The 14,506-nt window shown below is 45.5% G+C and overlaps 1 protein-coding gene across 5 annotated transcripts in view; it reads right to left on the reverse strand.

The window, feature by feature from the left end:
• Positions 1 to 11,494, reverse strand: part of FEZ1 (fasciculation and elongation protein zeta 1) — a 40,272-nt gene extending 28,778 nt beyond the window's left edge. For 3 of the 5 annotated variants that reach the window (XM_082627441.1, XM_082627440.1, XM_082627437.1), the window contains exons 1-2: positions 11,297 to 11,494; positions 5,366 to 5,721 (exon numbers count right to left, since the gene is read on the reverse strand). In XM_082627441.1, the coding sequence (XP_082483567.1) occupies positions 5,366 to 5,676 (311 nt within the window). In that variant the 5' untranslated portion in view covers positions 5,677 to 5,721; positions 11,297 to 11,494. Of the gene's footprint in view, positions 1 to 5,365; positions 5,722 to 10,725; positions 10,839 to 11,296 lie in introns of those variants that run through there. The other 2 variants (XM_082627438.1, XM_082627439.1) reach the window with 2 other exon arrangements.
• Between the last annotated feature and the right edge of the window lie 3,012 nt (positions 11,495 to 14,506).

Genomic DNA, 14,506 nt, shown 5'->3' on the forward strand with positions numbered 1-14,506 from the left:
CCTTCAGGTGCCTGTGCACATCAAACATGAATGATACCTGTGAAACAAGGTAAAAGAAGGTACAATTTATTTAGATATACTAATATAAGGAAATGGTCATTTAAAACTAAGCAACTATGTACACATACGGACCAAATCCAAAACATGACAAAGTATGGTGTAAGATGCTGAAAAGATAAGTGCATATTTTATATATATAGCAAGATGTGTATATATATATATATATATATATATATATATATATATATATATATCAGAGCACAGACACTTGAAATCAATGAAATCAATGAAAATAAAATGGGGGAGGGGAGTGTTCTTAACATATATAAAATCTGGAATGACATATGACATATGGGTATATAATCAAGGAGATTTTCCTAGTGCGCAATGCACACAATTTGGTGATTAAAAAAAGCAACTCAAGAAAACACAGTATAATGGCACTGCTTTGGTTATCCACTTATTCATTTTTTGTAGTACAGTTACAAGAAGGCACTTGGAGAGACCTCATCAAGTGTTCATTCGACGTCTCTTCAGCAGGATTTCAGTCTACGCCTTAAACATGGGTGATAATCCAGTTTCCATCAAACACTATTAGAGCTTCATTAATCCAGCCTAATTCTAAATCCAAGTCTCATTAGCGTTCTAAAGCCAAGAGGCAAATATGATTTGCTGTCTCCAAAAGTCCCAGCTCCACACCCACTAGGAAGGTGAGCAGTCAAGTCCTCCGTGCATCACTGCATTACACTCTCTGCGTCGAGAATGAACAACACGCATGCAGGCACTGACCTTCGGGTCTGACCCTGCAGCAAGCGCCTGGAAAAATAAAATTCAGCAAAGCCCAAAACAGGCAGGAGCCTTTTGTACCTCTCCTAGATAGGATGGAAGCTGGGACCCTGAACGGACCAGCACACTTTCCAATAACCTTGAAACTATTTATATCCTTAAAGTGACAACTGGAGACTGCCTCAAATCATTTAGGGTGGCAACTTTTCTCACCTGAGCCTTCACTGACATACTCTGGATTTTATCTTCTAATTCTAGACTTTTAGTGACAATTCCCTAAACCTTTATCTCCTCGGGATATCAAGCCATCCTTTTTCTGTTTCAAGTTTTCTTCTTGCTTTCTGATGGACATGCTTTTTATCCTTTGAGGTTCATAAGCAACCTTTAATAGAATGACTCTCATCTCTTTGTCATCACTTGCACACCCGTCCCGTATTCATTCAGTGCCCATTTAACAATAATAACCATAGCAGCCAACCTTACTGAGCATTTACTATGCATAAGCCAGGTACTATCCTAAACTCTCTGTGGATTCATTCATTCATTCCTCACAACTCTATAAGGCACATACTGAGAAAAAAAACCCTGAAACATAGAGAGGTTAATTAACTCATCTAGATTCACACAGCCAGTAATGACAGAGGTTGGAGTTGAACCCAGGCAATACAGCTACAGAACCTATATTCGTTCCCACTTAACTATTCCAATTCTTTAAACTTTACGATGGGCATGGGCATCAGAACAATATGCCAAGTTCCAAATCACAACCTAGAACAGCAGTTCAGCAGCCGGCTCTGCGTGAAAAGTCTATAACTGCATTATTCTGGACCTGGTGCTTTCATCAATCTATGAAAGGAGAAATGGCAAGGTCAGCAAGGGTACACGCCTGCTTTCTGTCTAGATCTCCAGCCCGGGGAAAGTTAAATGGACGGCAAAGGCAGGCACGGGAACGAAGAATGGCGGTGGGAGGGAAAAACACAAAGCTTTCTGTGAGGGAGAGAATGGGACGGACTTTTCTCCCCAGAGAGGTCATCCATCTTATCCTAAGCAGGGTTCTTGGGAAGAGATATATTCCCTGTTAGAGGCATCCTGGGTGGACTGTAAAACTCCACTTCCTGAGAAGCATCCTGCTATTTACTCTTTTCTCGGGGAAAGGAGACTTTGAAAGCTATCCACTATATCTTTCATCAAAGAACTATAAGATTAAACAGGCTCCCTCCATTCTTGTCATTACTCTGCCATGGCACCTGAGATCCAATTTGCTCCCTCAGTCCCTGTAATAGCAGAAAAGCCTTTTCATGTGCATATTTTATATCATGGGCTTAGATGCCTATAGAAATGGCTGTGACTATCTTTCACCATGTAGGGCTAGGGATTTGGAAAAGGATGCTAGCAGAGGATGAGCAAACCAAACAGAACAGGTTGGACGAGACACGTATCCAGAAATCTGGGCCTGGAACTGGCAACATAGCTATCGAGGCTACATCAATCCTCACACACACACACACACACCCCTATATACCTATTCCTGACAATATGGTAGACAGCTTATAGTGCTTGTTAGAATTCCAACTTGGGAACATTTCCCTTAAGCCCCTCTAGGCTGGTTACTGCCCTTGTCCAGTTTTATTTGTGTCGAGTCAGGCCAATATCCACACTTAGATGTGTGTTAACATGAGTATACGTTTGCTGTTAATACTTAGGAATTATGAATTATTAACACATCAATGACTTTGGACAACTTTTTAGATTCTTTCAAATGCTTCAGTGGAATCCATACTACCTCTGCCTTCCACATGGGGAAACTGAACCTCTGAGAAGAGAATTAACTTTCCTAAAAATCACAGGCATCTGTCGACTTTCCCTATCTGATTATTTGGGATTCACTTCTCTTCGACTTAAAGCATGGCTGACTCCAGGGTGTTTATTTATCATGCGAACTTGATTTTTAACATGACCTTTAATCCAGTAATTCTACCGGAAGGACAGGACTGTCAGTGTTCTCACATGTTTGGCCCCTCTGTCTCCAGGGTCCTTGTAAGACAGGGACCCCGGTGAAGTAGGAAGTGGGGTGAGGGCTGACCATTCCCACTCTGTAGGCCTCCAGGTCGGATCTCTTATGACAAAGGAAAGGGTGTTCCTACATATGCAAAGAAGAGATTCTGGAATATTTTCTAAATTTAGAAACAAGAAATACATATTGATACATATCGACTCTCTTTTAATGCCTAGGACTTCCATGCCCTGACAAATCAGAGAAGAGCTGATATCTCAGCCAATTCCCTCTAAGCCACATAGTTCCAAATGAAAACTAAAGAAGTCAAAACTTCAAAGGGAATCACTGACCCTGCTTTCTGATTCGTGTTATCTTTCAGGAGGTTAGTCTGACCAAGAATTTCATAGTTTTTGTTTGAAGCCTCTACTGTGTAGTTCTAACCCACCCAAAATACTTTCCACTCATTGGTGGGTGAAATCTCTAACTACTAAACCTAAGCAGGTTTATTAGAACACCAGAGCTGGGCTCAGGAGACTATTAACCGCGTTGGATATTAACTTATCTTTTTCCTTTACCTCATCATAATTTTACAGTTGAAATAGCTTGATAGGTGTCTCTAAAACAAAGTGTGTAATTTAATTCAAATTTTTATTTTAAGTTGTAAAGCTTTAGATACGCGAAATGCCTAGAAAGCACTGTGTTATGATTTCTCTTCCCAGATTCTTCCCACCACACTATCCCCAAATCATATTTTACGTCTAAGGAGTTATTCAACCTTTGGTCTTTTAGCTGAGGCAGTCAATGAGGCAGGCAAGTCAGAAGAATCAGGATAAGACTAATAATCCCATGTGATGGTAGTTAACATTGAGTGGCCTCTGCTAATGTGCTAGGAAAGAGTAAGAACCTGCTTGCTGGGCCTCTGTCCTTAATGAGGCAAAGGGGTGGTTTAGACAGGGGAGAAATGATTTGTTGGAAGCAAAAGGAATTTTCTGAGCACAGCCTGGGTGAGGTGAGAAATTAGGTTATTGGCAAGTCCTTAGCCCTGCTTCATCAAGATTGAGCTCGGGAGGTTCCAAAGATGAGGACCCACGCAGTCAACTAGAGTTAAGTGACAAGCCCAAGGTCACACAGCGAGTTAGCGAGAGTATGAAAATCACAATTCATCGTGTTTCTAGTCCATTGCCTGGTGCAATGAAGTAGATAACAGTAAAAGCTACTCTGTATAATAAAGCCCCAGAGCCATTCTTTTTTGACCTCGAGGAGTTGAGCAAATTATAAAAGGCTCAGAATCTAAAAGAATCAATTTGAAACTTAAGATTGAATTGAAACACGTAGCCCACAGTTATAGTACTGGTCACCAGAGTGAAATGTTCTCTGTGATCATGCCTTCAGGCTAGCATTAATTAAAAAGAAAAGAAGGAAGTGGCGTGGGCCTAGAAATACATTATATGCACCTACGAGGCTAGCTATTATTGCTCATCCAGGTCATTCAATATTCACTCTAAAAATATTATTTGATCACTTACTACACACCATGTGCTGCATCAGACAGTGGAGAGATAATAATGAATAAGACAAAAAGATATATAACCCTTGTATTCACAGAGATACAGTCTCAGTAGTCATCAAATAAGCAACTATCTGCCCAATACAATCAGCTTCAATCCTGTGGGACAAACCTCTTCCCCCACTTACTCATGGGCAACTTTTCCCACCCAAGTCCATAAAAAGAGAAACCAAAAGTACAGTTGCTCCAAACTTCCACTGTCAACTACTTGACATTTCGTGTGTGATCCCTAAAGAACAGTTGATGCATATTTTATCCCTGTGGGGAATTTACGCCTATTTTTACTAAATGCCCCAAACACCTTTCTTTAATTTATATGACAAATCACCCCCTTCTTCTCTTTTCTAGTCCCTCCTGGAACAGCACTTTTCTCAAATTCCTTTTCTTGACTTCTGTTAAGACCCTGGAAGGTGGCTAGTAAGTGACACAGGGAATCTGCATACTCAAAAGCCACTTCACCTGGTTATCACCTTTATTGTGTCCAGGGTAATTCCCTGTTCTCTTGGTTCAATGTGTATGCTTTCTTATTTGGACATATCTTAACATTTGTAGATAATTTTTCCAGTCCTGAGGGGTTAAAAACAATTTGGAGATTTTCACAATCCTGGTGTTTTGTAAAGCAAATTGTTCCAATGACATATATTCCTCTGTCACAGTTAATTAAATTTTTTTCTGGTCCTTATTTCTAATATCTGGGTGGGTTACCATGGATATAAAGAAAGCTGAAGATAGACAGACCCCCAAATGTACCATGCTCCTGAAATTCAATTTTGCATCTAGGAAAACCCATTTCCTAAAAATCCTTCATTCCTTTGTGGTTTCAACTTAAGAAAGCTCTATGAGTAACTGTAAAGGGATATAACTGAACAACGTCAGCAGTTACCAGGGCACCGCCTCACAGAGAAAAATATAAGTAATATGCCATGAGCCCAAGGACAGAAACTCGTTCTATGGCAAGGAGCCCCAGATTCCAGGACTCTAATCCGAGGCAAGAGAGGGCAATTAAGACAGCTTACTCCTCATCCTGCAGGGTCTCCTCCTCCTCTTGGATCTGGAACTGGTTCTTCACGGGAGCTAGGTTCTCGGTCTTGGCGTTGTAGTTCCGAAAGCAGACATTGAGCTTCTCATCAAATTCATTCACCAGGTCCTCCATGGACTTGAAGCTGATTATTTCAGAAGAAAAATTCTCAAGCTCAGAGAGGGAGGGGTCCTCTAGATGGTGGGGAGATGAGCCGTAGAAACACTGTGGCTTCTCTTCTGGGTCCTCCGAGCAGCTGGGCCGAAGGTCCTCAAATTCTTCATCCAAACTCACCAGTGGGGCCTCCATTCTTGCACAGCAATAGGACAACGGCAATGTTCAGGATTCGTTTATCTAGAAGAATTAAACACGGTAACGTGAGTTTGGACTGGACTTTTGTGCCAACTCTGCTGAGGAACCCTAATCACTTATTCCATAACTCTCATCCCTCTAAAAACAAAACTTCCACTTTACTGGTCCATCGCTTCCGTACTTCCTCACTATTATACCCTTAAGGAGTTCAAATATCATTGTTAGTGTGAATAATGCTAACCCAATTAGCATACATTTTGGAGGCACACCTGCTTCCAATTCCCTGCTCCAAAAAACAAAGCCTAATGGTTAAGCATGCAGTTTCCGGACCAGACTGCCTAGGTTTGCATCCTGCTCTGCCCCTTACCAGCTGTGACCTTAGCAGTAACTTAACTTCTCTGTGCTCCCTTTTATTCTTCTCAGGACAGAAATAATAACAGGACCTATCTCAAAGGACTGTCCTAGGGGTTAAGGGAGTAAACACTAGTAAATGCTTAGAACAGTGCCTGGAAGATAATAAACGTCTAGGTTGTTCAGTTTATGTTCTCTATTATTATTATTATTACTATTACGATAGGCCCACAACCCTAACCATGTGCTCTCAAAACTGGAAGTTTGGGCTTCCCTGGTGGCACAGTGGTTAGGAATCCATCTGTCAATGCAGGGGACGCGGGTTCGAGCCCTGGTCCGGGAGGATCCTACGTGCCGCGGAGCAGCTGGGCCCGTGTGCCACAACTGCTGAGCCTGTGCTCTAGAGCCCGCGAGCCACAACTACTGAGCCCACGCACCACAACTACTGAGCCCACGCGCCACAACGACTGAGGCCCCCACGCCTAGAGACCGTGCTCTGCAACACGAAGCCACCGCAATGAGAAGCCCGTGCACCACGATGAGGAGCGGCCCCCGCTCACCGCAACTAGAGAGAGCCCATGCGCAGCAACGAAAAACCAACATAGCCAGAGATAAATAAATAAAATAAAATAATTTTTTTAAAAAACCAAAAAACCTGGAAGTTTTTCGTAACTTATTTGGTGGTAAAACCTGCCCTGACCTAAACACGTTTGGCAACTAAACCTGATCTACATGAATATACAGCTGTTCATGGTTTTAATTTATCCCATTTAGTGTGTTTTGCTGCAGAAATTTTAATTTTTTTAAATTATAGAGATTGCTGCCCCAGGCCCCGGGGGATGATATGCAGAATATGCACTCTATTATTGCCTTCCAAAATCTGAGATGATCTAAATTCTGAAACATGCCTGGCCCCAAGGGTTTTGGATAGGGCTTCATGGACCTGGATATTATTACTCTCATCAATAAATGATAGACTAATTGAACACTAATACAGACTTTCAAACAAGCACCTGAGTTTTTCCCAGACACACAGCATATGTCTGAAACTAGAAGAATGGATTAAATGACCTAGTAGCCTGTAAGAGATAAGACCCAGAGACTCATGTGCTCCAAAGCCCAGACTCCACAACCACCTTGGGCACTACACCCTGGAAGGCTGTACACACTCCTCCCTTCATTTCCCAACAGCTCCAGGTCCTCGACATACACTGCCTTTCGCTGTGATTTAACCATCTGTGTGTACATCCAAGCCCTTCCCCAATTTTAATTTAAATTCCTCGAGGGCAGAGAGGTCCTCTGGATACCCTCCATGGTTTCTAGCACACACTGCCTGCGGCGAGGCAATCAATCAATGTGTGCTCACTGACAAATGATCTTCTGTCGCCCCCACACAGTTTTCATTTTCCATTGCAGGCAGCACAAGCATTATTGTCTATCATACCCTTCTCTACCTACTCAGCTTCCTTCCCTGGAACACGGCAAGGCAACCAAACTTTTCCCTCCTATCTGCGTGATGACTGATCCAGATAGATGCTTAAATTGGAATCACTACCTCAAGAGGACCAAACAGACGGTAAAAACCACGGCTTCTGCCCCAGGACTGCCATTCTCCACCTCTACCTACAAAACTAAATAAGCGAGGCAGAGGGTATGCCAGGTGAGGACCCGGAGAGTTCTTACTGGGATCTTACTGGGATTAAGTCAGTTACCACCACATCTCATGAAAACATATGCTGAGTATTTACAGTTTACAAAGGCAACATAACAGGACCTTGGAATACAAAAAGATATAAAAGCAGTATTATGACAGCTTGTAAAGAACACAGGCTCAAGAGCCAACAGACCTGCCAAAGCCTGGCTGAGTGACAAGCGTTGTGGGTCCTGATTTCCTCATTTGTTAAAATGAGGGTGTTGGTATAGAGTTAATGCCTCTGAAAGTTAATTTTAATAACATATTAACTTAATACTTTTAATTGATATATTTTAATAGTATAGTTTATTTAATCTAATATATACAAAATATTGCCATTGCAAAATGTAATCCATATTTTTAAATATTAATGAGACATTTTATATTCTTTTTTCATACTAAGTCTTTGAAATGTGTATTTTACATTCACAGTATGTCTCCATGTGGATCAGCCACATTTCAAGTGTCCAATATCCACGTATGGCTAGTGGCTACCATTTTGGACAATCCAGCTATTAAGCAATATACACACAACTAATTGCCAGCTAGAGGTTCTTCACCTATGGTCGACAGACCCCTAAGGGCTCTTTGAATATAACCGTATTTTATTTTATGCACTTAAAAGCATATTCAGAGAAAGATCCCAAAGGTTTCTCTACATTGCTAAAGTGGCCCATAGCACAAAAAAGATTAGGAACCCCCGAGTGCCAAAAAAGTGAGTTTAGAAAAGATCACTGAGTGCAATCGAGAGTAAGGAAGGTTTTACAGACAAGGGATTTGTATTGAGAGAGGAAGTGCTCTGATGGTTAATGCCGGGCCCCAGGTTCCAATCCTGTTCCTATTACTTCCTAGCTATGAGACATTGGACAAATTATAAGCCTCTCTGACTCAGCTTCCTCATCCATAAAATGGGGTTTAAATAGCACTTATATTGGAGGTTATTTGGTGGAGTAAATGAGATAATCTTTGAAGTGCTAAGCACAATGTGTGGGATACATGAAGTATCCGGTAAATGTCAACAATATTAGGAAAACGAGGCTAACTTAGTTACGTGGAAATGTGGGGTGAGAGTGCTTCGAGGAAGAGAAAAACTATCCTTGCCATGATATTCCATGTGTGATGCTTCAAAATGCTTATCAAATGAGAGAACTACTGCTGAATGAATGTTACCATCTTTTTTTACTAAGGCACCCCTGCTATTTTCAATTCATGTGGTCAAAGCCATTCAGATCACTGGTTCCATTTCAGAGAGAAATGAAAGCTAACCAGCTGGTATCCCAGATAGTACACTTCCTTTAAATCTGTACTCTTCCTGGAGGGGACAAGGGAGCTGGTGTGAGAAGGTGATATCAAGGAGGGTGCTGATTTGAAACAGCACATTCTATACCATTAACCAGTAACAAGAGGGCGAGTCGAGTGGAACCTAGGGCTATGATTGAGTTTTGAGCGTTGGCGACAAAGAAGATTATCCTGAAAGCACCTATCCTCAGCCCAGGCTCTAGAGAAAATAGATTCACCTAGAAGATTATAAAAGAAGAAATGGATATCACAGCTCTAAAGTTCAGAAATGTGATCATTTGAACAATCTGCAATATAGCCTGATTTCTTTTCATCAACTACTCACTACCCAGGAGCCAAGAAGCTCCGCATGAACGACCAGGTGGGGAGGAAGCTAAAACTGAGAGCCTGCATTGAAAATCAAAGTCACTTGACACCCAAACTGAGCCCAGAATTTGTAGAAAGAGCCCAGGCTGTGGCAGAGGAGGTGAGAGCCAGGCATCTGACTGGCCCCACCAAGGCCTCAAGGAGGGGTCTCTGGGTTAGAGCTGGCAGTCCTTCTTAAATGGTTCCCCTTCTCTCCTTCTTTTGCTCTTCTCTCTTGGTGGGGTAACTTTGCCCCCCAAATGAGATGTCCTACTCTTGCATCCTGGCAAGCTTGCCCCTGTCTTCAGTCACAGCTCATTTCAGAAGCTTCCTTCCCTTAAAAGCTAGGGATAATTCAATTGAGAGCTTATCCTCTTTCTCTATACTTCCAAAATCAATTTTAAAAAAATACATGAAGAATGGCAGAGAGAAGGAACCATAGGAGGGTGGTCTTGTCTTTTTCTCTTTATCATAGAACAAGAGTGCAGGACTATAGTTTGCTTATGTCCTATAATCTATTCCATTTATTTTGGTTCCCAATAGATGGTGTAATTTGGAAAAGAAAAGACGGCTCAGAAGTTAACAGAGACCCAGTAGGAAACACACGGTTAGCCTCTCGTGCAGCACAATGATGCATAGTAGCTGCAGCTCGGGGCTGCAGCACCGTCTCCCAGTGCCTGCTTTGCTGAGCGGAGCAGCAGAGATTTCACCATGCCTCCCCCTGCTGGGCCTCTGCACCTCCACACAGGCCCCATTCCATCTCTCCTTCTTCCCACTACTTGCCCTACAGCCCAGTTGATTCTATGCCCACCCCACCCCCCATAGCATCCCTAAAGCTGCCCTCCACTGACCCACCTTCGGTTTCCCACTGCTCCTCAGCAAAGCCCAGTCAGTGTACATGTTCGTGCCAAGCGGCACATTTTGATGGAAAGAGAGTATTTCACTGCATAGAAGTCAGCAACCCCTTTGTGGTTCCGCTTCCCCCTTCCCCCTCCCCCCTCCTCCTGCTGCTCCGTTCACCCTCATCTCACATCCCCCTCCCCCAGTCTGTTGGGGTAAAGAAAGGCTCCTCCAAGCAGCACAATGCCTGGAGCTCCAAGAAAGCCGGGGGGCATCCCGCGCAGGCCGCACGCATACTCCAACGGCCACGGCCCTTCCAGCCAAACAAGACCGGGACATGGGAGCGGAGCGGGTCGGGAGGTGTCGCGGCGAGTAGGGCAGGGATAGGGAAGAGAGAAGAAGAGAGGGCTGTGATGTACCCCCTGGGGGCTCCGTCAGATGCGCTCCCAGCCCCAGAGGCCCTGGGCCCACAGGAGGGCAGCGTGCCCCACCACCATCACACCCGTCCTTTCTCCGACCTGTTCGCGGTAAAACAATCGCTCCGCCAGCGTCTGCGGCAGCTGCCAGCGGTTCTGACACTGCAGGAATGCACGGTCCCTGGGGAGAGGCTCGGCGTCCCAGGGAGGGGCACGGGCGGGGTGCGGGGTCAGGTTCTTAGAGGCATAGATGATTCTGGGGCGTTGAAGGGAGCCGGACCAGATAACGGTCCTGGGAGGAGGTACCGACCCACTGCTCCAGCACCATCGGGCTGCGTTCCCTGCCTCCCCCAGTCCCCAAACCGCGCCGCCTCTACACACACACACACACACACACACACACACACACACACACACACACACGCCTGGCTGGGGGGCCGAGGCTCCGATGATGCTTGAAGTGCCCATCATCCGGTATCTCCCGGCGCCGGGCGCTGTGCCCCGCTGCTCTCCCGTGAAGGGCTGGGCAGGAGGGCGACGGCCTCCGGGCTCTTCCTTTCCGATTCCGGGATGGGACCGTCCTGGGTGCGGAGCTTCGGCGCCCCCAGACCTGCCGGCCGGAGCATCCCAAGTCGCGGGGCCTCCTTCCCCACCCCCGTCCACCCCCACTCACGGCAGTGGGTCGGTCTGGATTAAGGTCGCCCCCCGCGACTGCACCTGTGCGGGTCCCGGAGGAGGGAGGCGGATCGCGGGGCTCAGCTGGACACCCCCATCCACTGGCCGCGGGGAGCGGCCGGAGCGCAGCTCAGCGACAGCGGCACAGCCGCGAGCTAGCGAGCGCTCCCCTCGCAGCTCCGCCGGCGCCCGGCTCCGCTCCCTCCTCCCCCCACCCCGCCCCCTCCGCCCCCTCCCCCCGTTCCCCCGCGCTCGTGCCCGGGCTCCAGGGGCCGCGCCCGCGCCGGGCACCCGCCCAACGGGCACGCGCAGGACCCAGACGTCATCTTCTCGTTAACATTCCTAGCCCTACTTGGTGCATGTGGCCTGCCTTTATTAATATTTATGAATTACTATTTCTCCCCCCTTTAGCACTGGCCTTTCTGCTTCCCTCATGAATATTCAGAAGCTCAAGATGTGCGCTTGCAATAACTCCCAGTGTGGATTTCTCACAGGGAGAGCCTGACACTGTAGCTTCTCCATAAAAGCGTAGGCGGGTGGCCGAGTGGATGGGCAGGCGGATGCCTGCAGACACACTCAAAGACCTCCCTGGACTTTCTGGCCTCCCCCTTCTATTCTGCTGGGGGCTGGGGTGAGCAAGTGAAAGGACGCCTGCCACGCTGAACCGGGTTCAGACCTCGAGTCAAAATTAATAAACGCTTTTACCTCCCAAGGACGCAGGGTGGGGCTGGCTTCAGGCCGAGAGAGCGGCGAACGTTTCCACTATCCATCTACAGAAATTTTTCATGAATCCCAAACTGAAACTCTGTACCAGTTAAACATTAATTCCCCATTCCTTCTTCTCTGCAGACCCTGGTAACCACCATTTTACTTTCCGTCTCAATGAATTTGACTATTCTAAGTATCTCTTGTAAGTGGAATCACACAGTATTTATCCTTTTGTGTCTGGCTTATTTTACTTAGCGTAATGCTTTCAGGGTTCATCCATGTTGCAGCGTGTGGCAGATTTCCATTTCTATTTAAAGGCTGAGTGATATTCTGTTGTATGTATATAACACATTCTCTCTATCCTTTCTTCCTTCTATGGACATTTGGGTTTTTTCTACCTTTTGGCTATTGTGAATAATGATGCTGTGAATGCAGAGGTATGAATTCCAGGCAACATTTAAAAAAAAACAGTATTCTATGATGTGTGCTAGAAGCTGGGGTGGGGGGGTGGAGGGGTGGGTAAAAATTGAAGGCAGGCAAGCCTGCCTTCAATAGGTGCAGAGTTTAGTGCATTGATTTCCAAACTGTGCTACTTGGAACCTGTAGGGGGTTGAATAGTGTCTCCCCCCAAATGTATATCCACCCAGAACCTCAGAAGGTGACCTTTTTTGGAAACAGGATCTTTGCAGATGTAGTTAGTTAAGAAACGGCCATACTGGATTAGGGTGGTCCTAAATCCAATAACTGATGTCTCCATAAGTAGAGAGGACACAGAGCAACAGGAAAGAAGCTACATGATGAAGGAGGCAGAGACTGGAGTGACATAACTACAAACCAAGGGACACCAAAGATTGCCTGGAACCACCAGAACCCAGAAGAGGAAAGGAAGAATTCTTCCCTAGAGCCTTCAGGGGGAGCATGGCCCTGCTGACATCTTGATTTTGGACTTCTAGTCTCCAGAACCATGAAACTATAAATTTCTCTTGTTTTAATCCAGCCAGTTTGTGGTTATTTATTACAGCAGCCATAGGAAACTAATATAGATTTTGGTAGTGAAACTGAGCAGGACCCTGTGGGACTCCTGGGCACAGAAACCTTTCCATGTCCCCCATTTCTTGTTTGTAGGGAATAGACTCCAGCTTCCATGACCTTCCCTGAGTTCCAAAGGGCAGATTCAAACAGTTGCTAATCAGGGAAGGGAGGGGATGCAGAGATAAGGGAGGAACAGCCAAGAAACAATAGTGCAGCCTTGGGGCAGGGTCCTGGTTCCATCTCAAGGGATACACATAACAATATCTTTAAGCTCTTTATAGAACTAAAACCCCCAAGAAATGGAAGATGTCAGTATTCTTCATTCCAGAGAAGACCACCTGAGGCCAGATTAAAGGAACCAAAGAAGCTCATCAAGAGATTACCTGAGACCAGATTAAAGGAGTGCAGGCCCTGCACACACCCTGATCTTATCGGCAACCCCACCCTTGAACCACTGCTATAAAACTCCTCAGCAAATCCTCCTGGGTTGAGACACACAGTTTTTCAGGGCAGGAGCCCGCTGTGTCCCCCTTTGCCTGGCAAAGCAACAAAGCTCTTCTTTTCTTCTTCACCCAAACTCTGTCTCTGGGATTTGATTTGGCACTGGTGCACAGTAGTGGGGTGCTGCTGTAACAAATTTTTCTTTTTTTTAAAAAAGGAGGGAGTGTTTATCTGTTTGTTTATTTATTTATTTATTTAAATTTATTTATTTTTGGCTGCACTGGGTCTTTGTTGCTGTGCGTGGGCTTTCTCTAGTTGTGGCGAGCAGGGGCTACTCTTCGTTGTGGTGCGCGGGCTTCTCATTGCGGTGTCTTCTCTTGTTGTGGAGCACAGGCTCTAGGCACGTGGGCTTCACTAGTTGTGGCATGCAGGCTCAGTAGCTGTGGTGCACGGGCTTAGTTTCCCTGCGGCATGTGGGATCTTCCCAGACCAGGGCTCGAACACGTGTCCCTGTATTGGCAGGCAGATTCTTAACCACTGCACCACCAGGGAAGCCCTATAACAAATACTTTAAAATGTGGAAATGGCTTTGGAATTTGGAAAGAGATTGGGGCTGGAAGAATTTTGAGGCACATGACAGAAAAAGCCTAGGTTGTCTTGAAGACGTTGGTAGAAATATGGGTTAAAGGTGATTCTGGCAAAGGCTCAGAAAAAAAGAAGAGTTATCAAGAAAGCTTCTATCACCATAGAACGTATACATATTGTCATGAACAGAATGTTGTTAGAAATATGACTCTTAAGGGCTTCCCTGGTGGTGCAGTGGTTGAGAGTCCGCCTGCCGATGCAGGGGACACGGGTTCGTGCCCCGGTCCGGGAAGATCCCACATGCCACAGAGCGGCTGGGCCCGTGAGCCATGGCCGCTGGGCCTGTGTGTCCGGAGCCTGTGCTACATAGTGGGAGAGGCCACAACAGTGAGAGGCCCGTGTACCGAAAAAAAAAAAAAAAAAAAAAGAAATATAGCTCTTA

This window comes from Mesoplodon mirus, assembly GCF_964341445.2.
Source record: "Mesoplodon mirus genome assembly, chromosome: 7".
NCBI classification, from domain to species: Eukaryota; Metazoa; Chordata; class Mammalia; order Artiodactyla; family Ziphiidae; genus Mesoplodon; species Mesoplodon mirus.